Here is a 27,429-nt window from a genome sequence, read left to right as displayed (position 1 = left end):
CCTAAGGTGATCTATTGAATAAAGAAATGGAGAATTGCCAGTTAGGCTTGGAGGGTTACCACCAGGATCACCCCAGGAAGTGCTTCGAGAAACACTTTCTGATGCCAGAGTGATGGATGCACTCTTCTTTGTGTTTTGCGATATTACAAATCATGGTATGAATAGATGGTGCCTTCCCTAGAATGATGCATCAGAGAAATGTATCCAGGAGGATCTTAATTTAAATTAAATGAAGAAAAAAGAAAGAAAGAAAAACTTAGCAGATGAACATTTAGGGTCTAGGAAGCTTGGTAAGATTCCTCCTTAAGGACAGGTGTCAGTAGAAATGCCACACGGAGGCTCTGTCCTTAGTCCAGCTGCTACAGGAATGTGCTGACTGTGAGATCATGCTGACTGCTTCCTTCTCAAACTCACCAAGAGTTAGCTCATTCATCTTATGGGACTCTAATATACATATACTCATATGGGTTGGGGCTGATGGCTCTAAGATGGACTTAAAAGAGTATACTTCTAAAATTTTACTAGGAGGAAAAAAACCCAGGCTGTCTTGTATTAATAATAGAATTTGAGCTGAGTTTATACTCCTTGAGAGAATTACATGCATGCCAATCTCATCTATTTAAAGAAAAATGCAATGTTGAGCTTGATAACTACATTGTGGGCTCATTAGACGTCCTGTAGTGTGAATTCAGTGTGGAAAGCTACTCTCTAAAGAACAGCACTGACACACTCACCAGCATGTGGTTTCCTATTGGGATATTTAGTGTTTGAAAGTCGTATCACCCGGAATTACTTCATGGATTGTACTAAAGACAGTGGAAACAGTGGCAGGCAGTTCTTGAGCCCTGAGCTGCTTGGTTCGAAGATTTAACCTCATAGCAATGTGACTGAATATTGTTATGATATCCCACCTAATAAATGAGAAAAATAAAGTGAAGCAAAATGAAATGATTTACCCATAGTTGCCACAGACGCATAAAACACAGCTTGTGAATGACAGCAGGAACACTGGTGGGGATGGGCCACCTGAAGCCTCTGACTTACCTTTATTGCAGAAAGGAAGATGAGGAAGGTAATTGCTTTCCTCAAGCGTTCAAAAGCCTGTTGTGGGGAGAGTGAGGAGTGGGGAAAGTTAGCAAGAACATAAAGTCCAAGGTTCGGATGCAGAGGGCAAACTTCCTTCTCACAAGTTTAACCAAAGGAAAATCTGCTGTAGAGTAGCCTTTGGATCATAGAATCTTTGGGGTTATATCAGTCCAAGAAAGTATACTTCTAAACTTAGTCACCAGCCACATGGCCAAATCTAGGAGTTGCTGCTTGTGGTACATCCACACATTGAGAAGACAACATGATAGCCTCTAATGCCAGTCCCCCTTCAGTCAGCAGTAGCCAGATGAATTCCATGTGCCCTCAGCCAACTGCCTGTGAGCACCAAGTCTTGGGTAAATACATCTACTGTGTGCAGTCTGCCTCAGATCTGCAACCGTAGCTGCAAGGGAGTCTAGAAATGTTGCTTGGGGCTCCATGACTTCTTTAGTTCCAGAAGAGACATGAGAAGGTGGTATGAATGGATATTTCCCAGACCACCCGCAGGCTCCAGCACCAAAGGCAGGTCATGAACATGGGTCATAAACATAAAGTAATGATGCTATTAGACCTTCTTTTATACCTGTCATTTTGTATAGATTTTAGATTTGCTACCCAAGGCAAGTTACAGAACAGATAAAAACCTATAAAATCATGGTTCTTATGCATGATGTAAAAAAAATAAATTTTTTTCCCAGACATTAGAATATCCCCAATTAGATCAGAATATTCTAGTGGAGGTCATGACTTCTCTGGAGCTGCTGAGGCAGAGCCCAGATAACCAGCTGGTTGTGGGGAAATGGGGGCTTCACACCCTGCAGGAACTTGTGAACCTGGCCTCCATGGCTTCCCACATGCCCGCACACTTGGAGACATTGTGCTAGGAACAAAGATTAATAACAAATCCTGAATGAGACATTTTTGTAGAAGAGAAAAAGAAAGACAAAGACACCATTCTAATGGCAAAGACTTGACAGATGACATTCATCAGCTGCATTACCTTTGATTAAAAAAATACATTAAAAGTTTAATTGTCTAATACAGTATTTAACTTTTCAAGCATGAAGAATTTTATTTCACTGCAAAAAAATCTCTGCAGCTCATTCACTGACTTATAGGAAAGCTGATCTAAAAACTTACCTGTTCCTACAGAGAGCGATTTTACTATGGATCCTGAAATATCTAGGAGGGCATACAAAAACATACTAACTTTTAATACTTGTAAGAAATTTTATAATCATTATAGACCAAAGAACTTCTGCATTCATAAGTAAGAAAATGACCTGAATATAATTTATCAAATATGAATTAAAAATTAAATCTTCCAATTTTTAAAATCATAGCTTATCTAAGTTTTTAGAGTTGAGGCATTATTTTCTCTTGCATGCTCTCCACTTTCTTGATACCCCAGTCTCCCTCTTTGTTTGCTTCCAGTTTCTCTCCTGTCTTATTTCTCTGCCGATTCTGCCGTCGTACATTTCAAGCTTCCCAGTGTCTATCAGGATGATGCAACTCTAAAACTCCAGATGGCACCGGGTTACGTGTGATCTTATCATACTTTTGCATCTAGTTCTACATCCCAAGGAAAAGAAAATCATTTGCATTGGGCTGTATCTGTTCCTGTTGCTCTTGGTCATGATGCTCGAAGTGTGATTCTAGAACCTTTGGGACATCCCGAAGGCTGTTTCAGCAATCAGGGGAGCCAAGACTATTTTGATGGGAATACTAATATGTTTGACTTTTTCAGCCCCATTCTCCCCAAGTGCCTGCAATGGCTGGAGCTGAGCCAATCTGAAGCCAGGAACCAGGAGGCCCCTTTGGCTCTCCTGTGAGCACAGGATCCCAAGGCCTTCGGCCATTCTCTACTGCTTTCCCAAGCCATTGGCAAAGAGCTGGCTGAGAGGTAGAGCAGCCAGGATATGAACCAGTGACCATATGGGATCCTGGTGCTTGCAAGGTGAGGATTTAGCTACTAGGCCATCATACCAGACCCTCTCATGTCAACATATTAAAAAGATTAATTTTTAAAAGACTTATTTATTTTTATTGCAAAGGTATTGGATATACAGAGAAGAGGAGAGACAGAGAGGAAGTTCTTCCATCCAATGATTCACTCCCCAAATAGCCACAATGACCAGAGCTGAGTCAATCCTAAGCCAAGAACACGGAGACTTTTCTAGGTCTCCCATGTGGGTGCAGGGTCCCAAGGCTTTGGACCATCCTTGACTGCTTTCCCAAGCCACAAGCAGGGATGGGAAGAGGGGCTACCAGGATTAGAACTGGCCACCATATGGAATCCCAGTGTATGTGAGGACTTTAGCCACTAGGCCACTGCACCAGGCCCTAAAGAGATTAATTTTTAATGTTCTTAGTTATAATGTCTAAAATTATAAATTTCATTGTGTGTAGCCCATATGTGCAACTCTCTGACATCCTCAGTAAGTTTTAGTGATCTATGCATGTGTGTATTTGTTTAAATGTCAGAGTAAAAGAGAAAAAAATCTTCCAGCCTCTGGTTCACTCTCCAGATGTTGTCTGTATTAGCCAGGGATGGGCCAAATTGAAGCAAGGAGCCAAGAACTCCATCCAGGTTTCTCACCTGAGTGACAGGAATTCAAGTACTTGAGTCCTAATCCACTGCTTCCCAGGCACATGAACAGAGAGCTGCATCTGTAGTGGTGTAAGCTGGACTTGAACTGGTGCTCCGAGATGGGATACTATTGTGGCAAGCAGTATTAATCCACTGCGCCATGACACCAGTCCCATTATAGCCTCAATTTGCAAGAGTTCCAAGAGCAAAATGTTTAGGAAGTATTGCTGCAGGGCAATGATTCTCAACTGAGGGGGAAGATGGAATTGTTCCCTTGAATGTCTTAGGGATTTGGGGAAGGGATTGTTACAATGACTAGGAAACCCTGTTGACGTTTGGTAGCTAGGTCTTGGAAGTACCAAGGGTGCTGTAAAGTATTAGATAATCATTTGTTGTGAAAAAAAAAATTGTGCATGTGACCAAATGCAGACTTTGGTTTAAAATAGGTTTCATGTTTCTCTGAGCCTGGGTTGCATTCCCAAATACACAATTCTTTCTTCAAGTCTGGCTTGCGGCTGCCATTTTACACTGAGCACATCAAGTCCTTGCTGTGGCCTCCAGTGCATGTCAGGATCTGAGTCCCATTCTGTTTCTGCCATCTTTGGCTGCCCTCCCACTTCGACTGTGCCTGTGCACAGCCATCAGCTGGTCCAGCTCTTGTTCACCTTCATGGAGACAACCACTTGCCCGTTCCTTTATCTCTTCCAGTTCCTTGCTCACAGCTTGGCTCCTCAGGGAGGCCTTTTCCATTTGTTCTAATTATTACTAATTTGTCATAACGTTAAATGTATATTAAATGTGTAAACTGTGCCCTTCCACCACACTCTCGGAAACCCCATCCTACTTCACGTTTTTCCTTGAACAGCCACCGTTCTCTGGCATGCAATATAGTGTGTTTATTGAGTTCAGTATTCTCTTTTTTTCCCCACCTCCTCACTACAAACAGATTCCAAGAGCACAAAGACCTTTCTCTCGTTTGCTTGTAGGGGCTGGCCAAAAGTAGACATTCAATAAAATAAATGAATGCCTGATTTTTATCAGAGACAACTTTGATATTTATCCTGGAGTGCAGGCTTTATATTCAAATTTTCAATCCTGCTTAAGTCAACTTGATTTTGTTTCAGGATAGTAAAGCAAAATCAAGATTAGCCAGTCTTTAACATGAGAAAGTAAAAGGGATGTATTGCCTCTGGTGGGACCAGAACCCTGATTCTGAGATGTCAATTTTCTACCACATCGCGAGAAGAGAAAAGCCCGAGAGGTGATCACTGTCTTCCCCACACAGTGTACAGGGAACGTATCCCATCCAGCACGCAGTCCATTGTTAGCAGCAAAATGGCCCTGGATAAAGCTCACCACCAATGGCTCAGGATTAACTGTTACAGAAGCACAAAGATCACTCGCTGTCTTTTGAGTGATTTTAATGCTCAGACAAGAAGTTGGCACAATCTAAAGAGTCCACCTGTCTACAAAGCAAAAACAGGGATGGCATAAGACTTATGCCTAGTTCTTGATCCATAAATTAGCATCCTGACCTCAAAGAGCAGGGGCTGGAGGGGAAAGAGATTTGGTCACCCCATTTCATCTGTGATGATGTTTGAAAGATTGCTGAAAGAGTTGCCTGCTGGAGACAATTCCAGAACTTTTCATCCAGAGAAGAATGGCACTGAGAGACAGTACATGCTTTAAAATCTGTGTAGATGTAGTAATTAAGAAAATGTGCTTCGCTTAGAGTAAATTGTAGGAGATAGGGTAAAAGAGTCTATTTTGCTGAGATTTGTTTTGTTTTTCTGTGAAAGGCAGAACAATAGCGGGGCAAAGAGATAGATCTCCCACCAGCTGGTTCAATCTCCAAATGGCCACAATGGCTGCAGAGGCTAGGGCTGAGTTGATCTAAAATCTGGCATCAGGAGCTTCTTCCAGATCTCTCTAGTGGATGCAGGTGCCAAGGCCATGGGCCATCTTGTGCTACCTTCCCAGGCCAAGGGCGGGGAGCTGCAGAAGCCATGTGGGATGCAGATGCCTTAAGCAGAGTGTTAGCCTAATAAACCACTGAACCAGTCCCCAAAGTACCTCTTTCTAATGTTTATTTTTGGGGGGATATTTTTCCCCCTGTTAAAAATCCTTGGGATTGGGCCCGGCGTGATAGCCTAGTGGCTAATGTCCTCGCCTTGATCATGCAGGGAGTCCATATGAGCACCGGTTCTAATCCTGGCAGCTCCACTTCCCATCCTGCTCCCTGCTTGTAACCTAGGAAAGCAGTTGAGGACGGCCCAAAGTCTTGGGACCCTGCACCTGTGTGGGAGACCTGGAGGAAGTTCGTGGCTCCTGACTTTGGATCAGCACAGCACCGGTCATTGCGGACACTTGGGGAGTGATTCATTGATCGGAAGATCTTCCTCTCTGTCTCTCCTCCTCTCTGTATATCTGACTTCACAATAAAAATAAATCTTAAAAACAAATCCTTGCGATGAGACCAGGAATACACCCTGATACTAAACAAGATTGATTAATATTTTTAAGTTCCTGTTTTTCTGTAGTTTTGGGGGCACATAACTAGGTTTTTTTAAATAAAGATCTTATTAAAGGGACACATGAGGGAAACTTGAATATTCCTAATCATAAATTGTGAATGACCACTTTTCTGTTGTTGTCCGTCTAAGAGTGCTGAGGGGCTGATGCCAGTGAGGCACAATCCTTAGCATGTGTGTCACCTGTGCAAGGAGATGTACACTTCTCCCCGTTTCCTGTTCTACACAATGATGTGCTTCCTGCCCGGCCCCCTGCTCTGTCTCCTGCACTTACCTTTATTACAGTACTGCATTCTCATTGTGTACTTACATGTCTGTTACCCATCACTAAATTGTGTGCCCTGAGAACAAGACCATGTGTTAAACACGTTGATGATTCCAGGAGACAATAAGTAATGAAGGCTTCAAAAGGTGCTCTTATTTCTCTCTAGAAAATCGTCATGTTCTCAAAGAAGGCTGAGGCGGTTATAGCTGTTCCAGGAGTTAAAGCAGTTCACTCCACAGTGCCCATCCTCACCCAGTACTGTTCCCATTCCCATCTAACAATGGTCAGAACGCCTGCATTCCACACCAGAGTACCTGGGTTCAGCCCCTGCTGTGGCTCCTGACTCCAGCTTCGTGCTAATGCAGCCCCTTGGAGGCAATGATGATGGCTCAAGTAGATGGGTTGTTAGGACCACAGTGCAGTTGCTTGTGGGGTGATCCAGTGGAGGGCACCCCTCCTGGCTTCACCACCATTTATCTTCCATCCAAGCCACTTGTGTTGCTACAGTGTATTGCATTGCTAAGGGGGTAAATGGATACTTTGCGACCAAAATGATGGGGATTGAGAGAGAGCCGATTGGTAGACACAGGTCTGCTTGAGTGACAGGAACAAAGAGGATGTCATCTGTGTTCCCATATATTCAGTGAGCTCTTCAAAGCAAGTGATCAGAAAAGAAACATGTCACCACTGGCTGCTGCTTTTATACTTTGAACTTCCAGCTGTATGGTCTGCTAATGACAGGGGCAGCCTCCAGCCCCTCTGGCATATGGACCACCAGCAACCCCATCACTCAGGTACTGTGTGCAAGCACTGCAGCACACACAGGGACCCAGTGGAAAGATAAAAGGATGAAAGGAAGGAATAATTAAGAAGATAATTAGTGGTTAGTCCCATCACTAGTATTTCTGATTGTTTTTGTTGGTTAAGTGGCAGATAATCAAAGCTTCAAAATCCAGATACTAAAAGGCAGTCATTTAAGGCATTATTTAGCCAACCAGATAAAGCATATTAACATGTGTGGCCACTGCTGGAATACAACCAGTTTCTGCTTTTCAGTGGGAAGTTTAGAGAATTTGACATTGTGAATGTACTATCATTTTGGTCAAAATTGCTGTTAATTGATTGATCTAAATTTGTTTGGTGGCAGAATACCTTCTAAATTACTGAAAGATGACATGGTACACAAAGAAGTGATGTTGGTATTTACCAGTAACCATAAAACAATAAGACAAATGAAATTGGGTATAAAATTGCATACTCTCTCCTTACCTAAAATTTCTCCCACCAGATATTAGAAACATCCAGTGTGAGCAATTTGCAGAGGGTTTAGTGCCCCCACAAGTCAAGAACAGGCTTGGAACTGGGGCAATAGCCTAGTGGCTAAAGTCCTCGCTTTGCATGCACTGGGATCCCATATGGGCGCTGGTTGGTATCCTGGCTGCTCTTTTTCCCTTCCAGCTCCCTGCTTATAGCCTGGGAAAGCAATAGAGGATGGCCCAAAGCCTTGGGACCCTACAGCCACATGGGAGACCTAGAAGATTTTCAAGACTCCTGGCTTTGAATCAGCTCAGTGCTGGCCATTGTGGCCACTTGAGGAGTGAACCAGCAGATGGAAGATCTTTCTCTCTGTCTCTCCTCTCTATAAATCTGACTTTCTGAAAATAAATAATATTTTAAAAAATAACAAGGTCAGCTAAGCTCCATGAATTGTTTTGCATATTCAAAGAGTAATATTAGGGCAATCAGATTGTTCAGTATCAGTAGGTACAGATTCTGTTGATTCTGCTTTCAGATTGCATTGAGAAGCAACCCCTTTTTACCACCTGTATCATTGCAAAAGCCTCCTGATGCTGCTTCTTGCTTTTCCCATGGCGCTCGCTCGCTCTCTCCCTCTCTCTCTTAATTTTACTTCTTTTTATTATTATCATTTTATTATTCTTTTTATGATACAGTTCCATAGGCCCTGGGATTTCCTGTATCCCCTCCCGAATCCCCTCCCCCTTCACTGAGTCCCCCTATATCATTACTATGATACAGTTCTTCATACACAATCATATGCCCATTATTGCAGGCATGGACAATGGCAGAGAGTCCAGCATCCTGTTGTCAAGATAGTAAGCAGTTTCACTGGGAGTCCATCTTTGTCTGGAAGTAGTGATGCATACTGCATTGTATCCTCACATCTGGATATGATAGTCTCCATTATACAGTTACTATACATCCCCTTAAATGAAAAGCCACAATACAAAATCAACAGGAAGAAAAATAGAAATTTACAATGCCATGAAGTTAAATTACATACTGCTAGATTTGATAGTCCCCATTATACAGTTACTGACCAGCCCCTTAAATGAAAACCCACAAACAAAATCAATAACAGGAAGAAAAAACGAATTAACAACACCATGAAGTTAAATAACATGCTACTGAACGACTAATGAGTTGCTGAAGAAATGAAAAAATCAAGAACCTTCTTAAAGAAAATGATGCTACTGTATGATCTATGAATCATTGAAGAATTTAATCAGAAAGAAGTGTTTTGAAGAGATGAAACTAACCAAAAAAAAATCTAAATCCATGCAATATAGTTTCTGCTGATCTTTGTTGGTGAATGAAATGTATCTCCTGTAGGCAACAATAGCTGGGTTTTGTTTTTTTCTATTAATCTATGACATTTAATGAGTTTAAACCATTTACATTCAGGGTGAACACAAGTAGGTTGGTCCTGTCATTTTCCCCTTTCTCTCATTCTCCAACTAGTAGCCATCAGAACATTGCATCCCTGAGCTCAGATCCTTCCAGAAAATGTCCCCTCCTGTTGAGTGAAAGCCCTGCCTCTCTTCCCACACCTGCCTCTGTCATCTGCTTTCCTTTTCTTCAGCCCCGCCACCATTCCTCTACTTTCCCAGGCTCGTTGAGTGTTGTTGTAGAAGCACCAGGATCAGCATCTGCTCTGATCTTTCCATCACGTTCACTGGGAAACCCAAGGTTCACTCCCTAACTTCCTTCCTTTCTTTGCCTGTATTGTCCCAGTCTCTGTGAGCACGTGTGTTCTGCCTGTTTGGACATTCCCTCTAGGTACTAGTGCTCTTCCTTTCTGCTCTCTCATGAGCGTCAACTTGTAAAATATGGCAGATTGTCCCCGTGAATACCGGGACACCCCATGAGATGGAGGATATTGGTTTTAGTTGTTTTGTGTAGTGCTGATCTTCCCACACATGTAATACAGTCTGGCTCATGGAAAGCAACCTGTATTTGCTAAATGCATAAACCTGTTGTCAAAACATTTGCCTACTTTCTGCTGTGTGTGTGTGGTGTACTAGCCAGTGAGATATGGCACCCTTACTGGGGAAGGTCTTACTTAGAGGTTTTTATTTAACTTACTTTGAAAAATTGTTTCGTTCTATTTTTTCTACTTACATCTGAATTCTGTGAGAAAAAAAAGAAAGCCTATTATAAGGGGTTTTCATGAACAACATAGTCCTTTTTTGAACATTACTTTCAATGGTATATGTAAGTTGGAAATGAAAATGACAACTGTTGGGCAAGAGGAATTAAGAAGGTAAGAAAAGAAAAAGAGATCAGAGACTAAAGTGAAAGTAAAATTTTAGCTAGACTTTGAAGATTCTAGCTTTCTATTCCTTACTGAAAATTCTTTCAGAGTCCCCCAATTGAGAAGGCTATCCTGATATTAAATTATGCAATTCTTCAGGGGTGTATAAAGCCCTCATGAACTAAAGCACACATATTAAATATCTTAATATAAAATTAATAAATTAAAGTTGAGTCCAAGTTTGTCTAGCTCCTTTGAAGGATTACAGTATGGAAAGTAAATACACTATTGGGTAGGAATACATAACATCTGTGTTGGTGATGGGCTAATAAATTCCTTCCCATTAAAATTTAATTGAAAATCTTCAATGATATTTAAGCTTTCGCAGAAGTGTAAATTATTGTGGCTACAATTCACAATGCATTTAAAACAATTATTCTTTATCATTAAAGTTAATAATATGCACATTAACCTCTTATGTGGTCTAAATCAATATTGTAGTTTAAAAGATATGACCTCTGGACAGCTTTGTCTAAATATTGATTTCATTGTCATTTGTATAAGGGATCAAACAAATTACATGCTGCGCTAATATCATTAATGCCGCCCCTGCAGAGCCTCTGACTTTCTGAGTTCTTACGATACAGGACATGACATTACAGAAGTATCGAGGACATCAGGAAACATAATTGCCAATTGGACAGGATGTGACAGTGGCAGAGCCAAGTCTGCGTAAACAGACAATAACTTACAGATTCTTTATGTTCAGTGGACAGAAGAAGGAAAAAAAACTGAGCTTTTTAATATGCAGATTGGTTGTTGAGGCTAAGTACCTCAGAGGGTCTAATTTACCTTCTGGTGATTCCGTATATGTCTGAAGGAAAAATTTGGTCTGATTCAGTCTGGTAAATTCTGCAGTAGATCGCTTTTCTCAAAATATTCTTGCTTGGAAACTCTGTTACAAGTTCCCTAGACTCAGAGACTCAGAAATATGTCCAGCCACATGCATCAGTTAAACATTTCCAGTGGTCATTGTCAAGTTAAATGAAAACTGAGAAAAGGAGGAAGGTCCTATTTTGTTTCCTCTTCATTGGCAATGATAGTGTTATTTTTGTTGTTAAAAATTTTACAAGTTGAAATGCCAGCTATTTAATTCACCTCTTTTGGATCCTAAGTGACTATGAATCATCATGATTCCTAAAATTGTCAAATGATATCTAACTCCTTGTTGATTTTTTTTAAAAAGCTTTAAGATTATATTCTCCCCTTTTGTTGACTGGACCACTTTTTTGAGGGATGCGGGAGGAGGAAGAGATAAGGCCACGGTTATAAAGTGTGCCCTGTGGGTACTATGTATACTAAAAAACACACCTCCCTAATCTCTCCTAGGTAAAAGTGACCCGTTTTGTGTGGTGGAGCTGAATAACGACAGGCTGCTGACACATACTGTCTACAAGAATCTCAATCCCGAGTGGAACAAAGTCTTCACATTGTAAGTGGCCGTGGCCGTGACTTCATCTCGCAGAAGGTGTTCAGTTACGTTTCTCGTTGAGACCGTGTGCGTGCACACACGTTTGTGGTGTGTTCTTCGCCGTGTCACAACCCTGCATCTGGCCTGACTTCACTCCTAGGGAGGAAATTCCTAACCTCTTACCTTCCGGAGAGTGAAATCTGGGGGTGCCCTGTGTCTTTGTTCTGTGCTTTTCTATGATTTGAGGAGGGGCTTTGCTCCCATCAACTGCCTGGCCATACTGCTTCTTCCTTTTATACTTTCTATTGAAATCCGTCTCCCACCACATTGACATGGAGGGGACAAAGCTCTATTTGTTCCATTGCTGAAATCAGCAAACAACCCCGGGCAGGGATTCAGCAGGTGCTTCGTTTGGGCTTTGTTTCATTTTAGCACAGTAAAAAATATTAAGCATTGTTCCAGACACCCTTTGAGTTCATGTTTCTTTTGTTTTTGAAGAGTTTTGTAAGCCTTCCATCACTCCTTGTAACAGCTACAGATACTACCTTAAAAATATCCCCCAGAATTGGTTTCTTGAAGCTGGGCTTAAGAAATGAACTCAGAACAAAGGAAAACTCTCCAAGCGGGAAGACTTGTTCAAACTTTTTTTTTTTTTAACATAGTTCTATTTTTGTGTGTATATGTAAGAACTACTACTAAATTCCTCATTAATTCTTTATAATGCCTCAGTTTAAGAGCCAGTAATTAATCAGCCTTCATGATCTCACTGCTTTAATATTAAGAAATGTCTCATATTTATAAGAGATTAAAGCATGGTCAGCAGACCTGCACTGCTAAGGGAGCTATGAGGAGTGTTTTCTCAATTGTGCGTAACTGAATGAATAGGTTTGATTATTATCAAAGCCATTAATTGTGTCCTGATAGGCCTCTTCTCACACGTGATGGTGGCTTGTCAGTAATGAATAAATTCAGCGGTGTTTGTGGTTTCTTTTTTTTCTGGTATGTTTGTTTTCTCTTAATTCATGTTTTCTTGGTAAACAATTTGATCAAAGAATAACTGCTTCCAACAATTTACACTTACTTTTTTTTTCAGAGACAAAAATATGAAAGGCTCACACAGTTGTTTATTAGCATAGATTTTCTTTGGACCGCAAGGGAAGCTACTTAATCTCTAAATTTCAGGGTGGTACAGTAGCTGTGAATGTTACGTTTTTCTCCATTCTGTTTTCTTTGTTCATTTTTATGGTAAATCTAGTGGAAATGAAGCCAATGTTTTGGTGAGAGCTGTAAACCAAAAGGAGATGTCCTGTTATTATAAAAAGAAAGGACAGTTTTTTTTTTTATATATATATATACAGTGAGTGCTGCTGATACCAAACCTGGTGGTAACAAGAAAATAAACCATTGTCATCATGTTAAGAAAAATTCTTTTAAAAAGCCAATGCCATTTATTGATATTTTTGTAATAATATATTCTGTGCCCATCCAGACCAAAAAAAAAAATTTATATTTCCTAAACCAGTTACAGCTTGACATTACAATATTGTTTGAAGTTGTACAGAACAGAACCTTCCTTTTGGGCGACTATGTTGCATTCTGGGAAAATTCTGTCAGCTCCCAAGCTACCCTGTGCATGTGTGTGTATGCAAATAACAGAGAGAAACACACACACAGTCAGCTGGAGCCATTCAAATTCTCCAACCCATTTTAGACCACTGATGAAATATTTTTCCTCCCATATGCTTATTCTGCAGCAACATTAAAGATATCCATTCCATTCTTGAAGTGACAGTTTATGATGAAGATCGGGACCGAAGTGCCGACTTTCTGGGCAAAGTTGCTATCCCGTTGCTCTCTGTAAGTTTTATCCGCCTGACACACTGTTCTGGGTTGCTTTTGCTCAAGGAAAAAAAAAAAAAAAGCCCTCAGTTCTGTGTCTGTCATTTCTCAACCAAGGTCTGTAATAAGAACACTAAAAATTTTAACATACTCAATTCCCGGCCATGTTGAATCCCATGATAGTTAATTTTTCCTGACAGACTTGATCGTGGTAATGAACAGGTACTTGTCAGAATTGCCACAGTTGTTTTGGGTTTTCTGTCAGTTTCAGCAGCTGGGGGTCAAAGGTCGCCGAGGGAGTGTATTCAGTGGAGACTGCGAGACAGACGGCTGTCATGTCCTTTTCCCGCAGATTCAAAATGGTGAACAGAAAGCCTACGTCTTGAAAAACAAGCAGCTGACAGGGCCAACAAAAGGGGTCATCTATCTTGAAATAGATGTGATTTTTAATGCTGTAAGTCTTAACTTTGGCTTTTTTGTACTGCTAAAGAGTTCAGTTTCATGAAAGCTTTTGTTCCTGATTTGTAGAGAATTTCTGTCATTCCTCGTTTTCTCTAAACCTTGATATATCTTGGCGATAGCGCTTCTGCCACCGCCCGGCACATCCGCACCGTGTGTGCGAGCTGGCCACAGGCGCTGCGGTCGCCGGTGCTCCGGCCCTGCTGCTCTGCCGGCATTGCGAAGGGCGAATGCGTGCATGCGCAACTGTCAACATTTATATTTTATGAGCACAGGAGCCAAGACTTTGAAAACTATAGAAATGATTGCAAATTGAACTGCGTGAATAGCTTGTAAACATTTGTACTCTATTAATCCATAACAGACACATGTGTTGATGTGTAGGTAAAAGCCAGTTTACGGACGTTAATACCCAAAGAACAGAAGTACATTGAAGAGGAAAACAGACTCTCTAAACAGGTAATAAAAAGAAAAGAAAAAAAAAGTCAAGATGACTCCCTCTGGGCAAGCCTGAGTATAAAACATCGAAGTAAATTCAGATACACTACGGAGGTAGGAGGGGGCAGGCGGTGGGGTTTTTGATCATCTACTGATTGAAAATGGCTATTTCTTGCTTTTTCCCCTTTGTTCCTCTCTACTCTCTCCTTTCTTTCCAAGATCAAACAAGGACAACACTAAACTCATAAACTGGAGGGGGCAGTGCTCAGAAGGGAAAGGGGATACTATAGGGGCTGTGTATAATGGATATGTGGTTCATGCATTAGCCACAGAGTGGTCATTTGGAACAGAAAATACAATTTGATTGCCATGGAATGTGTAAATGAGAATGCCAAAAGCTGAGGTTCCAATCTACGTGCAGACCACCCACAGGTACGCTGCAGGTGTGTGTAAAGCAAGCACTCCGAGAGCTCCTCCCGCTAATCCAGCTGACGGGGGCTCCCCCTTCTAAGGGGAACCTTCCTGTTAATTAGATTTTGACCATGATCTTTGAGAAGTGAACTTTTATTGGCCTTTTTAGCAGAGCAAATAAAAAAAAATCTGGAAATCTGAGATTTTGTTTCCTATGTTGAAGAATTTTTCAATTAAACTCAGTATCCACCATGATCATTTTAAATGAGATCTGATCTCAAAGTGTGAGGAATTAGTAAATGATCTCTCTTTAAAAATCGTGGAAAGTCAATTAACACAGCTAAACCCATGTGTGTTTATAACAGACCGGAAGGTTACTGGACCGATTTGCACCTTGAAATACTTTTTGATTTTCTGTGACATTAGAGACCTAAAAATATTCTTTTGGTTTTTCGCCTAACAAATTCATCATGAACAGTGATATTTTAAAGCAGCACATGGGTTAAAATTGTAATATTTGTCTCAATAGAAATATAGGTTATATATGTATATCTATGATTAGAGAGACAGTGACAGTAGCTTTCAAAGGCAGGTGATCAGAACAAAGAAGGAAAAAAAATGGGGCATCCTTTATTTTGTCTGAGAGAAATTTCAGTTTTAGTAACTTGTTAAATTGGTACGCACATATGTGTGTCTATATTAATCCATATCTATTCTGATATGATTGGACCTCAGTAAACACTAATTATCTAGTGCTGTAAAATAGCAAAACAGCATTGAAATATGTACTTGAAAGTAGAAAAATATTATCCTGTATATATATTATTGTAGTATCAAGTATGTATGTTTGTAATTTTTGAGCTGTTCTCCATTACAGGGACTCTTTGTATAGCTGAGGTCATGTTGTAGTTTTAAAGTGGAAATTGCATCCATTCTTATACACCTTTTTTAAGAGAGACGATTTTTGTAGAACATTTGGTCACATAAAACTTTCTCTAGTTTCAGAAGTATGGAAAATAATGAGAAAACATAGACTCAGTTTCAAGTGGAAGACAGAGAATGGTAGAAAGAAGGGCAGATACGAGGCTAAAAGGGTGACAAAGTTTTGTTTTCTAGAATAAAGCAACAATACTCGACCAGTTTCTAAGATCCTTAAAAAAAACACCCAAGTTATCCATTTTAATTTGAGATCTGTTGACATTAAGACATTTAGTGAATATGAAGACCACAATGTGGTTTAAGCATCTACAATTAATAAATGTACATAGTGTGAGTCGCAAAATAAAAATTCAAATCTATTGGTGATGTTTTCTCAAGCACAAAGGTAGCCCAACCTACATTCGTCCTATTTTTAAAACATGTATTTTGGTAAGAATTTATGCTTCGAAGTCAGTTCTATCCGACTTCCCCAGGAATACTGCATTTCCTTTAGCTTGTGAGGCACAGTGTGTGGGGGGTGTCTTGCACCTTTATGCACTTGCTGAATCCTTTGTGAAGCACAGTAAACTTGAAGCATTTGTCAGGGGACCTGATGGCTTGTAGCCCTGCAAGTTCTGATCACAGTTGCGTTTTCCTTACAGCTCCTACTAAGAAACTTTATCAGAATGAAACGCTGTGTCATGGTGCTTGTGAATGCCGCGTACTACGTGAATAGCTGCTTTGACTGGGATTCACCCCCGAGGAGTCTTGCTGCTTTTGTGGTATGACTTACATTGTTATTCATTAAATGCAGTCATCGGGGCTACGTGTTTCTGTGGCTATAGTAACAGTTCCGTTGATGTGGCCATTTAAAAACTCCTATTTTAAGACTTGACTGGACAGATTTGCCGTGGGCAGGGACCTGATGGATTGTACAAGGTCTGAATCCAAGAATACATCTCCCTCCCCTCAGATTTCCGGAACGCGAGCCATCTCAGCCAATGTATAATTTTCCCTGTGACAGTTAAAAAGTGAAATTTTTGCATATTGCATAATTCCAAAATGCCAATAGGAAGGCCAGGAAAACTCTTGAGTATGAGATACAATCACAGCCATAGTCTTGACAGTCCTCGGCTTGATTTTATGCGTTCCTTTATTTTGTCAAGTTATGAAAATCCTTGACAATGGAAGGCCCATTGGTTGGGCTCTAATACGTGACTCAGTTGTCAGTGGATAGGACATATTTAGCAGATGTTTTGTCCTATCCAAGGTTTTCCCTTTTTAAAGTCACCAGTGAGGTGATGATAGGGTCAAATAGCCCTGTGTGTTCCACTTGCAGCCTTTTACTCTGATCAATTAATAACTCACAATGAAATCTAATGGCAGAGTGGGAAAATCAAAACAAACAAGTAAAAAAAAAAAAACTTTCCCATTAGCTTTTGCTGGAATTTTCTGCTCTCCTGTTATTGTTGCTTGTGAAGGATTTTAGTTGGAAGTTTCGTGGGAGTCCTCCTTTTGCAATCCTTTATTTTATTTTTGTGTGTGTGAGAATATGAGGACCTTATGTTTCCTGAGAGTTGCCAGTTTAGCAAAACCCAACTTTATTATGGGCTCTTCCAAGAAGAGCCTTAATTACTAACAAATCAACCTTTTTAGTATTACCATTCAAATGAGGGGTTGCACAGCTGTTTGGTCCTTGGAGTCTGTCTTCCTCTCCAGCCTTGTATGGAGACTTTCTTTAATGGCTGAGCACAGAAACAAAGAGTGTGCGTGTCCCTTTGTGTTGTAAGTTACCAGAAAGTTAGGCAGCCTTCTTCCCATAGACATGCTGTTGTCTCCTTAAAGAAAGCATTACTGTTAAGTTTTAGGGAAAAACTCCTTCTGTCAATGGTCTTTTAGTTACCCTGTCACATAAGAAGTTTATCGGCGTGTTCTAACAGCAACTTTATTCGGATCTTTTTTTCCCCTGGCAAAAGACATTTTGACATTCGTGAGAAAAAATGATGCTGAGTTTCTAGGTCTATTTTATATCATTACTTCCAGAATCTATAGGGCCTTAGAATAGCAGTAAAATTCCACTGCAAAGGTCACACTGCCATTTTTGATTCACTCTTTCCAAAGTCATTCTCCACAGCTGTTTGCAAAATTCAAAAACAGGGCAGTGTACAAAAGTCTGTCATTGGTTCAGGAATATTCGTTTTGAGTTCTGTAACATGACTGGGGTGTGCACCTTTTTCTAATTTCTGTCTTCTAGAAGACACACATGTCAATGTCAAGTGAGTTCAAGATGGCAGCCTTCCTTCAAAATTCGCTTGTTCTTAAAAGAAAAAAAATCAAACACCAGAATTCCGGGAAATGTGGGTCCATGTACATAGTATTTCTCAAGCGACTTCACTCTGAGACAAACCCCACTACTAGGGCAGAAATGTGGCTGCCTTTCTTAGCAGGTGGTCATATTCAGTCCTGTTATACACAGTTGAATGTGCGAGGCTTATAAAAAAGAGGAACAGATGTAGGATAAGGGTCCACAGACTCTCATGGTAAAAACAGACCCCCAGCTACAAAGTGCACACACAGGAGGAAAAAAGGATAGTATGGAGTGTTTCCTTGGAGAAAAGTACAGAGTTGGCTTGCTACTGGAGGAGATTTAACAATGAATAATACAGCCCAAAGGCGTTGCTGTAGATCTGGCCCAGGAGCTGATGATGGTGGGAACTGGTTTCTTGCCCTGAGCCTTCAGTGGCACCTGCACTTGGTGCCTCAAGCAAATAGCTGAGTGAGTCTGTGGAGGAATCAGTCCAGCTGCACACGTTCCTTTTTTTGGAGAAATTCATTCTTGAATGATGCCAGGTAAATAATAGTTTATTGTAATAAAGGTAGTTATTAAATCATAATAGACATAACTTAATGCTATTGTGTAATTCTTCCCCGCAGTTTCCTTTTAGATTTTAAACTCTTTCATAATTCGTTGTCAATCATCTGTTTCAACCTGAAATTCTGACATACAAAGGTGCTTATGTAATCATCACAACAGTATTTATTAGGTGTTTAACATATGCCAGGGGACTGCTTCTTGTGCATTTACGATTTTTGTATCCCTAAAGCCTTTCTAGATAGATTCTGATGTTTTCCCAGGACACAAAGGAAGAAACTTCAGCACAGAGAAGTTAACTCTTGCCCAGGGCCACACAGCACACATCAGTTCCTCTGTAAAGGAGTTTTTAAAATATATGTCTTATAATTTTAGTATCACGTCAGTGCAGATAAAAGCTACTGGGGAACTTATTCATCTCACAGATGCTAAATGATGTCTTTTAAAACTGAAGGTTTCAAAGTTTCTCTCTGTGAACATAGAGCCTTCATGGGCAAGTTACTGAAGAGAACTCCTCCAACTGGAAGAGTGTGTGAGAAGCACCCCATTGCTATACACATGTTGTTTCCATTATTCCCTCTTGATGCCTCATGGGCTTATTATAATGATATTGGTTGCACTTGGCCCACTTTTTATAAATGCAGCTGCCTCATTCAGCCATGCTTTTGTATCATTGCACACCTTGGTTTTTGTCCGAGATCAGTCAAGCATATAAGGGTTACTTTTTAAATTACATTTTGGTTTTTTGTTTCTAATGTACTGTCCAAAAATAAATATAGAACAATGAAATCAAGGCATAAATCTATATAGTTAGATAGATAGATAGATAGATAGATAGATAGATAGATAGATAGATAGATAGATAGATAGGTAGGTAGGTAGATGATTCCAGTTTCTGTGAAGGAAGACTTAGCATAAGCCCCGCCTCCCAACCACTCCCTGTGTGCCATGGGGAAGACCTAAAGTCATTTGACATTTGCAAAAAATGCAGTAGGTCTGCAGGTGGATCAACTATAAGCAAATGTGTTTCTGAATAGCCTCACTTTTTTTGTGCTGTAAAGAAGGTCTTTACATTGACCTTCAAGCTTGGCCTGAAAGCAAACACAGGTATGTATGGTGCAGTAGGCCTGTTCATCTTCAGGAATCATCTATTGTAGACTTGGGAATGTCTCATAAATTGGGCCTAATTTTCATCAGGCTTTTGACCAGACCTTTGTATTCTTGTGGATGTCAGTGGGTGCAACATGGGAGAAAAAAAAAATGCGGTACATCTCTCCTTCCAGTACTGTCATTTCTCACTGTAATGAGCACAAAAATAATTGGACAACTGAGCTATCAGTAAAAGGACACACTTCAGTGTGCGTCAGAGAATTATTCTGCAGGACAAACTTTAATCTTTAAATGTGATTGTAGATAATTTGTGGTACCATCTGTCCATTTGGAATTGTTTTAGCCTTTTCTGTCGTTATACAGTAAGTGCCGCTGTGTTTAACATTAACATTTGATATTTTACACATTTAATTTCTGTTCTGCTGTGTAGGTCCTTGGGGAGTGGAGCGGTAGTGCTACATGAGAGAGACAAAGTATTGATCAGTTAACATTTCAGCTACATTTATGTATGTCGCAAAATTAATGAAAATGCCAGACAAAAATGTCAGAGTGCACAAAAAGGTAGAATTTAAATTTGGTACTTTAATGAAAAGTCTTAAGATGTGCATTATCAAAAATGTCCTCTTGCCTTCAAAGTACCATTTCTAACAGAATAACTAAAGGGAGACACATATTTTACTTAGAGGAGCAATGAACATGAATTATGAAGAGATGTCAACTCGTAGCAGGACCTTGTATTCCAAAAAGGCATGTTTGAATGCTGAAGTCTCAGCTCGTGAAAGCCATTTGTTTCCGTTCCTTTCTGGAGTGCTGCTGGTTTCAAACCTCTCGCAAGGCATAGCTTGCTGATGGAGATTCTCCCCGCTAGCTTCAACTTGGTGTTCCTGAATGTGTGTGCGTGTGTGTGTGTGTGAGAGAGAGAGAGAGAGAGAGAGAGAGAGAGAGAGAGAGAGAGATTTGCCTCCGCAGCAGTTCACTGGGGCCACTCTGGTTCATTATTTATCCCTTTCTGGGTCCTTTTCAAAGGCCTAGTTTTCCTTTGCCTTCAGATAATTTGTGCTTTACTTTCATTCAATCCCTATTTTAGAAAAAGATCACACTTGGGAACATCAGCTACCCGCAGAAAAGCTGGGCCATTATGCAGGGAGAGAAAGGAAAAAAAAAATGGAGATGATGTATGCAAAGAATGGCATGAGGCAGCTCTGTGTAGCCAAATGATTGTGTTTTTTTTAAAAAATGGAGGAGGCACTAGCAAAAAAAACACCAAGAACTGGGCCTGCAGAGGCTGATGGGTACAACACAAGGACCAGAAGACAATAGACCCTCATGGAGCCTTGTGATAGGTTTGCCGTCTACTGCTATTAAGATGCTGATGGATTTTATAAGAATTATTGCAAACCATAGTGATATTTAAAGTAGTCTTCATGGTCAAGGTCTCAAAAGAGAGAGTTGCTTAAGAAGAAATAGCAGTGCGAAAACAAAGACATGTCTCTATCGCCTGTAGTTCAAGTCCTGGCGTTCGTATTGCTGAACAATGAAATATAGAGTAATGACTTAACACTACATATAGATGGAAGGTCATGCTAAGTTTACATCAGAAATTACTATTTTTGCAAATCTAAGAGCCGTCAGGAGAGCCTCACCAACAAAGATTATGCTTCAAGACTATGACAGTTTTCAAATAATATTGACACGTCTTATTTGAAAACTGTAGCTTTTTGTTGTTGCTACAGTAGTTCCAGAAAAACCAGAATGTGAAAAGCTTGTATGTTCTAAGTACATTTTGTTGGTTTCCACACAACACAGAAATACAAAGACACCAAAAAATTGAACAAGCACAAAACCAAAACTGCTTACAATTGATGATCCTATCAGATACTCAAGAATTTATCAAAAATCATGTAAGTCTATACTTCAAGCCATTTTCCTGTCCTGCTTCAAGCACTAGGTTTACCAGACAGTATTTCCATTTAATATATACAATGCTTAAGCTCTGTTACACATTTCCTTTGCAGGTAAGGAAAAAGAAAAAGAAAACTTAACAATATCACAGATTTACAAAACAGCTACATACCTGCAAAGTTACCCAGAATTCCTTTTACTGAGTGAAAAAGTATGGATACTTAAAATCATTTAGTTCTGAGATTCTTTTTTTCTGTAAAGACTTTTGCCTGATTCATATAGGCATTCTGGCACATCAAATTGATACTGAAAATATAAGCTTTTCCTTAAAATGTATCTCATTGCCAGAGAATTTTTTTTTCCAAATATTGTCCTAAATTACCTGAAAAGTAAGTTAGATTTCACTACACATTACATATAAATTCCTGCAATTACTTGAAAGCCCATTATGCCCACCCACCCAAAGACCAGGAATTAAACGTGAATTGGACTTGAAGATAGATCACTGCTAGTTGAAAACCAATGCTGAATCTTAGTTAAGACTAAAAAAAAAAAAAAAAGCATGCAAACAGTGGAACAGTTTTCTGTAATCTTTCATGAGGATTGACGCTCTAGTTTTGTTGGTAGGCTTATTTGAGTGTATGGTCATTTTCCCTTTGTTGTTTTATGTATTATATATGCAACAGAGTACATTTGCAAATCAGATTTTTGTTCTGTTTAGATGATACAAACGTCCTTTTTTGTTTATTTTAATAAATGTCACCAAAAGGGTTTTGTGGTCTTTGGAAGGAAATAATCGCATAAGCCACAGGGAATGCTACTCTGAAAAGCTTATTCCTCCTAAATTTTATTTTATATTTACAGTAAGGGTTTAATCCCAACAGCAGCTGATGTGCATGCTTTGTTAGACCTCAGTTCTGTCTTCTTTGTCCACTAACATAAAACCAGGTTGTTCTAATCTGGAGATATGCTCTTCTTGAGTAATTTGGGGAACATGAAACTATTTCATGTTTTCTCATATATATATATATATAATGTTGTGCTATATTGTTGTCAAACATAAGCCCCTTCCACAAAACTATGATAGTAGTTCAAACGCAAGAAGTGGCCTTCTTGCAAACCTAAAGGGTGCATGCAATAAAAGTTAGGAGTGTGGAAGATGTCACAGTTCTTGGGGCCATCTCTGCCATTGTAGACACTGTCTCATTTTACCTCCAGCTGCCTCCTCTTGTCACTTGTCCTATGGTCTCAGCTCCTACCCATTTATGAGATTCTTCAATCTCCTCTACATGGATCATGTTTTACAACTGAGTTAACAAAAGATCAAGATATTATAAAATAAGAGTTCAGAGATGTCTTGCTGTTACAGTCCAATTTCCTAAACCAATGTTCTGGTCCTCTGAACAAATTCCTTCTTTGAAACTTGGAATTTAAATTCTAAGGGACACACATGCTGAGCAAAATGACAAACCACATTCCATTGCAATTTTAAGTATTTTGCAAAGGGAAGATTTAAATGGATGTAATACTTACATTACTGATTTTAATTAAATTGTATAGAAAGAGTAATATCTCTTCAAACAATGTAAATCATGGCATAGATACTGTTGGTAATATCCATGATCCTTAAGTTCCCTCTGCATGTGATTTCTTTTCCCCTTTGTACTGGATCCATGCTAAGAAATAGAAACACAAATTTTCTGTGGTGCCAACTGTCTGTTGTGACTAGTTCTAAAGCCATTTGTTAGAATGATGAATGTATTAGGAGCCAATCTCGCAAGCGAAAAGCTAGCCTGAAATATTGTGAAAGAAGTTGTTCCTGTTTTTCCTTGCCTATTCTCTTGCCTTCATCTTACCACATTTTACCATTACAGTAAAAATTGGAGATAGACATAGTAGTCAACCTTTGACACTGGGAAGCCTGTGGGTCATGGCTTTACATTGCATCTTCTACTTTGCTGTGATGGCAGGCCCAACCCTCAGCCATCAGTAACATTTAGAGATCAATAACAGAGTAAAAGATGTTCCCAGCAGTCATCAGCTTGCAGCTCAAAGGGCATAATGACCAGAAAATCAGAGAAAACTCAGAATCAAAGAACAGTGGAAAGTCAAGGTTAACCTTGACTTTTAAGGAAGAAATAAAAATTACAGGGATAAAATGTGGCTCTTATTTGCTCTTAAATCAGTGCTTCTCGAATTTTTTCTTATAACCACTCTAGTTTAAAAAAAATTTAAATGAATGAAAAAATAAGGGAATAAGGGAAAAGATGTTGTTCAGAGGACTGTGCATTGGAGGGCCACATGTGGTGGTGGTATCTCAGGTTTTTGCTGTCCGCCCACCAAGAACCATGACACCTCTGATGAGAATGTATGCTGTAGACAAGCCTCAATGGCAGCTGAGCCACGTTTGCTCTCCCACTTGCAGTGGTAAAGTCTGACATGCATGTGATGTAAGTTATCCCTATATGGAGGCATTCTAGAGAAACAGAATTTGTGGTTATTGTGCAAAATTAGCAATTACTTTGGAGTCTGATTGAAGGGGGAAATTTGACTTTGCAGAAATTGAAAAATTTGATTTCCTCCTCCATCCAAATCTAGATGAAGGTTTACTTCCTTCCTCTGTCTCCAAAGGTGCCTTGCTGTGTTTTGCTAAGATGTGGAAGTAGGGTGAACATGAACTCTGGTCTATATACTATAACCTCTCTCATTATGTGGGTTTGATGGGTTTTGTCCATACATTGCTTGGTATTTATGGCTAATAGCTGATCTTTATGTTCTTAAATGACTATCATATGTCAGAGGTATAAAAGCATACTTCATTAGGCTCAATTGCCCATTAGATCTTCACTGGAAGGGCAGGGGGAAAAGGTTAGGGAATAGATAAGTCACTTAAAACCATGAGGACACTTCTGACTGTTCTGCATGATGATTCACTCAGCTCAACATAGGAATCAAAAACTTTTCAATACTATCTAGGTACATGATGTTCTATATTCCACATTGCTGCACACAAGCAATTCTACCACACTTTCTGTAGTTTGTATCGTAAACAATCCCTGCCAAGCAAATTCCAGACAATGCTCAAAAGTTTGAAACAAAAAAAGCTCATCCAGTTTTATCATGAAATACTGGTGAATTAAATAATGTTCCCATTTTTTTTTATTAGAGAAATAGAAAATAAGGGGTCACCAAGTAAAAAAAATGCCAAAAGTGACCCATTGATTGTGCACAAGTTAATACCCAGGGGGTTGTAGAAGAGAGCAGCTTTATTTTGAGGTGGTGTTAGTAGAGCCATGATTACTACTCAGAGAAAATGTGTTCATAAATGTTGAAGGTCAGACGGCTCTGTTTGCTTTCTGTAGACAACAGTAGTGAAAGCTTCCAAGAAGCCAGATATATCTGATTTTGTTCAGATTCTTTAAAAAAGGAGTTTGGTTCTTCCATTGCATAATCCCACTGCAAACCTCTGCCAGAGGCTGGTATTTAGGGACCTTTCAGTTCCTCCTCTGAGTGAGTGTGCACTGTGTCTTTCACTGTTTATATTCTCGGAGTATGAGCCTCCTGTAGCAGTTATATTTCCGAATGCTAAATCTCAGCTGCTGTGTGTTTCATGCAGTCCTGTCTCTCCAGATAAGATGCCTGAGTCCATTGTGTAAGATGGGCGCTTAAGCTACAGAGAGGCAACCTTCTCTCAAAACTTCCTGATCCCTTCCCAGAGCAGCAGCTGTGGAATGGGAATATTGGTGTTTAGGATGCTAGCAACACATCTGTCCCAACCTCAGCTCCAGCCATCCCAAACCCAGCCTTCCTAACACAAAGAGGTAGGGCCTAAGAAGGTCCCTAAATCATGTGCCCTGAGTTTTGAGTAACTTTTCTACTAGTTGAGATTACATCACGCTATTGCTTTCTGAAACACTGGGCAGAGGTGTGCGTGTAGTAATAGAGGGATCTTAAGGGAGTCACAGTTTGAGTAAGATATGTTTTAGGTAAGAAGTTTTATTTGACCTCTAAGTAATATAATTGACTGAATCCCAAAGTAAATGTTGACTCATTAAAAATATATTTTCCAGAATCCAAACATACATTCTCACAGGCTTGTGTAAATAGTTTAAGCTACTAGCAATGGCCCAAGTTAAAGACTGCTGAGATGAATCTGTTCACGGCCTACATTTCCATTAGACTAACCAAATGCTGAGAAACCAGTGAATGAATTGCTTAGAAAAATTGGCGACCCAGCTTCATTGTATTATTATATATATATTTTTTTGGTCTTTGTACATTTTGCATTAAAGCTTTATGGATCTAAACTATCCCAGAAGAAAATTAAACAACATGATGGAATGGACTATCCCTTTACAAAGTAGTGCCCATAATGAAATAAAAATTGAGGTGTATTCTGATAGGATTCAAAATAAAAATAGCAACAGCATTGCCCACTTTAGTGTATAAATTACTTACAGGTTGCTGTAAACTTGTAGTATCAATTGATCGCTACTAGAGTTATTGGAGTGAAGACAGCTAAATTGAATCATCTTTATGAAATGCTTTTAAGTGGTAATGGAAGGTCCTGTACATTATTTGGACTTGGCTAATATGCAAAAGCACAACAACACAGCGTTCTGTTAAGAGCTCAGTCATCTTTCAGCTTTTGTATCAGTATGAAAAAAGCTTTCACTTAGCATTATTTCTGGAAGCTCTTCTATCCCGGGCTGAAGAGTGAAGGAGGATTTACAAGGGGAGATGTCCCAGCAGTGTTTGCTGCAAACACATGACAGTAAAAATATACCAGAAGCATATCTGACAATACTTGAGTTCCATTTCCAACTGGCATGACTGTTTAACCTGAGTTTAAGGAACTTGGAAATAAAACAAATTCTAAGCTGAGAACTGCCTTTTTGTTGTTGTTGTTGTTGTTGTTGTTGTTGCTTAGTATTTTTAACGCCTTTCCAGTGCCCATGGCAGGAAGTTCTTTTCGGAATACAGTTCAGCTGCCATGCACATGTCTTTCCCAGTTTTCCTAGACTCTCAGTAATGGAGGCGTTAAATGACCAACCCAGATGACTTCAGTGGCAAAACTCAAAATCGTCAGGGAAATCCGCTCTGCTGTGCTGGACGAGGCTGAGAACAGACATCCGCAGACGGGGAGTGGAGAGTGTGTCTTCTGCTCTCCTCTCACACCAAGGTACCTAGGCAGGATTCGCACTCATTGTTCCTGTCATTCTAGTGAGATCAGTACGGGAACATTTCTCCCCTTTTCCTCCTGTCAGAAATGAACAACTCCAGGCCTTCCCCTTCCTCTCTCTGCTTCCTGGAAGGCCAGCCATGGTAGCTGTTTACAACAGGCAGCCCCAGAGTGGCACACAGAAGGGCTTGGGGATTGGGGGGCAGAGGTTAGCGTACTGATGCCTTTCCCAATCTGCCTTTCTCTCTGCATCTTCTTCTTCTCCCGCTCCGTCTCATTGTCTGGTTCTCTCTCATGTCCTTTCACTGTCTTCATCTTGGAGACTTTTACCATCTGCCCTGTTTACCAGGGGTGATGCTTTGGAAAAGAAAGGAGAAAATGGTTTCTCTGTGTACCTGAGTGGGAAATGGACTTGCTATCGTCTTTGTAAGACTGTTGCATGCAGTCTCTCTGAACCAGGGCTGAACGCAGCCCATTTGTGTGTCCAAGCCAGACACACACCCAGCCTTGAACTAAAAGGCAAAATGGGCAAGGCACCAACATCTGTGGCTTCTTATGTCTAAATAAATTGTCAGATCTTTCAAGAAATAGTCACTATGTGTAATTCAAGTTGCTAGGAGAGAGTTTTTATCATAGGTTTGTAGTGTGAATTCTCTTAAATTTTAAGATCAGTAACACAAGTTATGAAACACTGTTTCAATGATCTGGGTCTGTCAATGAGTAAATCCAGTCTTTATAAACCACAGTGTTCTGGGCGCTGCTTTGCCTTGACGACTTTGGCTAAAGGATTCCTTTTAACGTG

General features: G+C 40.0%; 1 protein-coding gene across 8 annotated transcripts in view; it reads left to right on the top strand.

The window, feature by feature from the left end:
* MCTP1 (multiple C2 and transmembrane domain containing 1) overlaps positions 1-27,429 on the top strand; it is a 406,611-nt gene that overhangs the window by 240,891 nt on the left and 138,291 nt on the right. For 7 of the 8 annotated variants that reach the window (XM_040986053.1, XM_040986052.1, XM_040986051.1 and 4 more), the window contains 5 exons: positions 11,415-11,517; positions 13,251-13,353; positions 13,688-13,789; positions 14,179-14,253; positions 16,224-16,343. In XM_040986053.1, the coding sequence (XP_040841987.1) occupies positions 11,415-11,517; positions 13,251-13,353; positions 13,688-13,789; positions 14,179-14,253; positions 16,224-16,343 (503 nt within the window). Of the gene's footprint in view, positions 1-11,414; positions 11,518-13,250; positions 13,354-13,687; positions 13,790-14,178; positions 14,254-16,223; positions 20,009-27,429 lie in introns of those variants that run through there. The other variant, XM_040986058.1, reaches the window with a different exon arrangement.

This window comes from Ochotona curzoniae, unplaced genomic scaffold, assembly GCF_017591425.1.
Source record: "Ochotona curzoniae isolate NIBS_2020 unplaced genomic scaffold, NIBS_Ocur_1.0 contig_4501, whole genome shotgun sequence".
NCBI classification, from domain to species: Eukaryota; Metazoa; Chordata; class Mammalia; order Lagomorpha; family Ochotonidae; genus Ochotona; species Ochotona curzoniae.
This window is presented reverse-complemented; position numbering and strand designations above follow the sequence as displayed.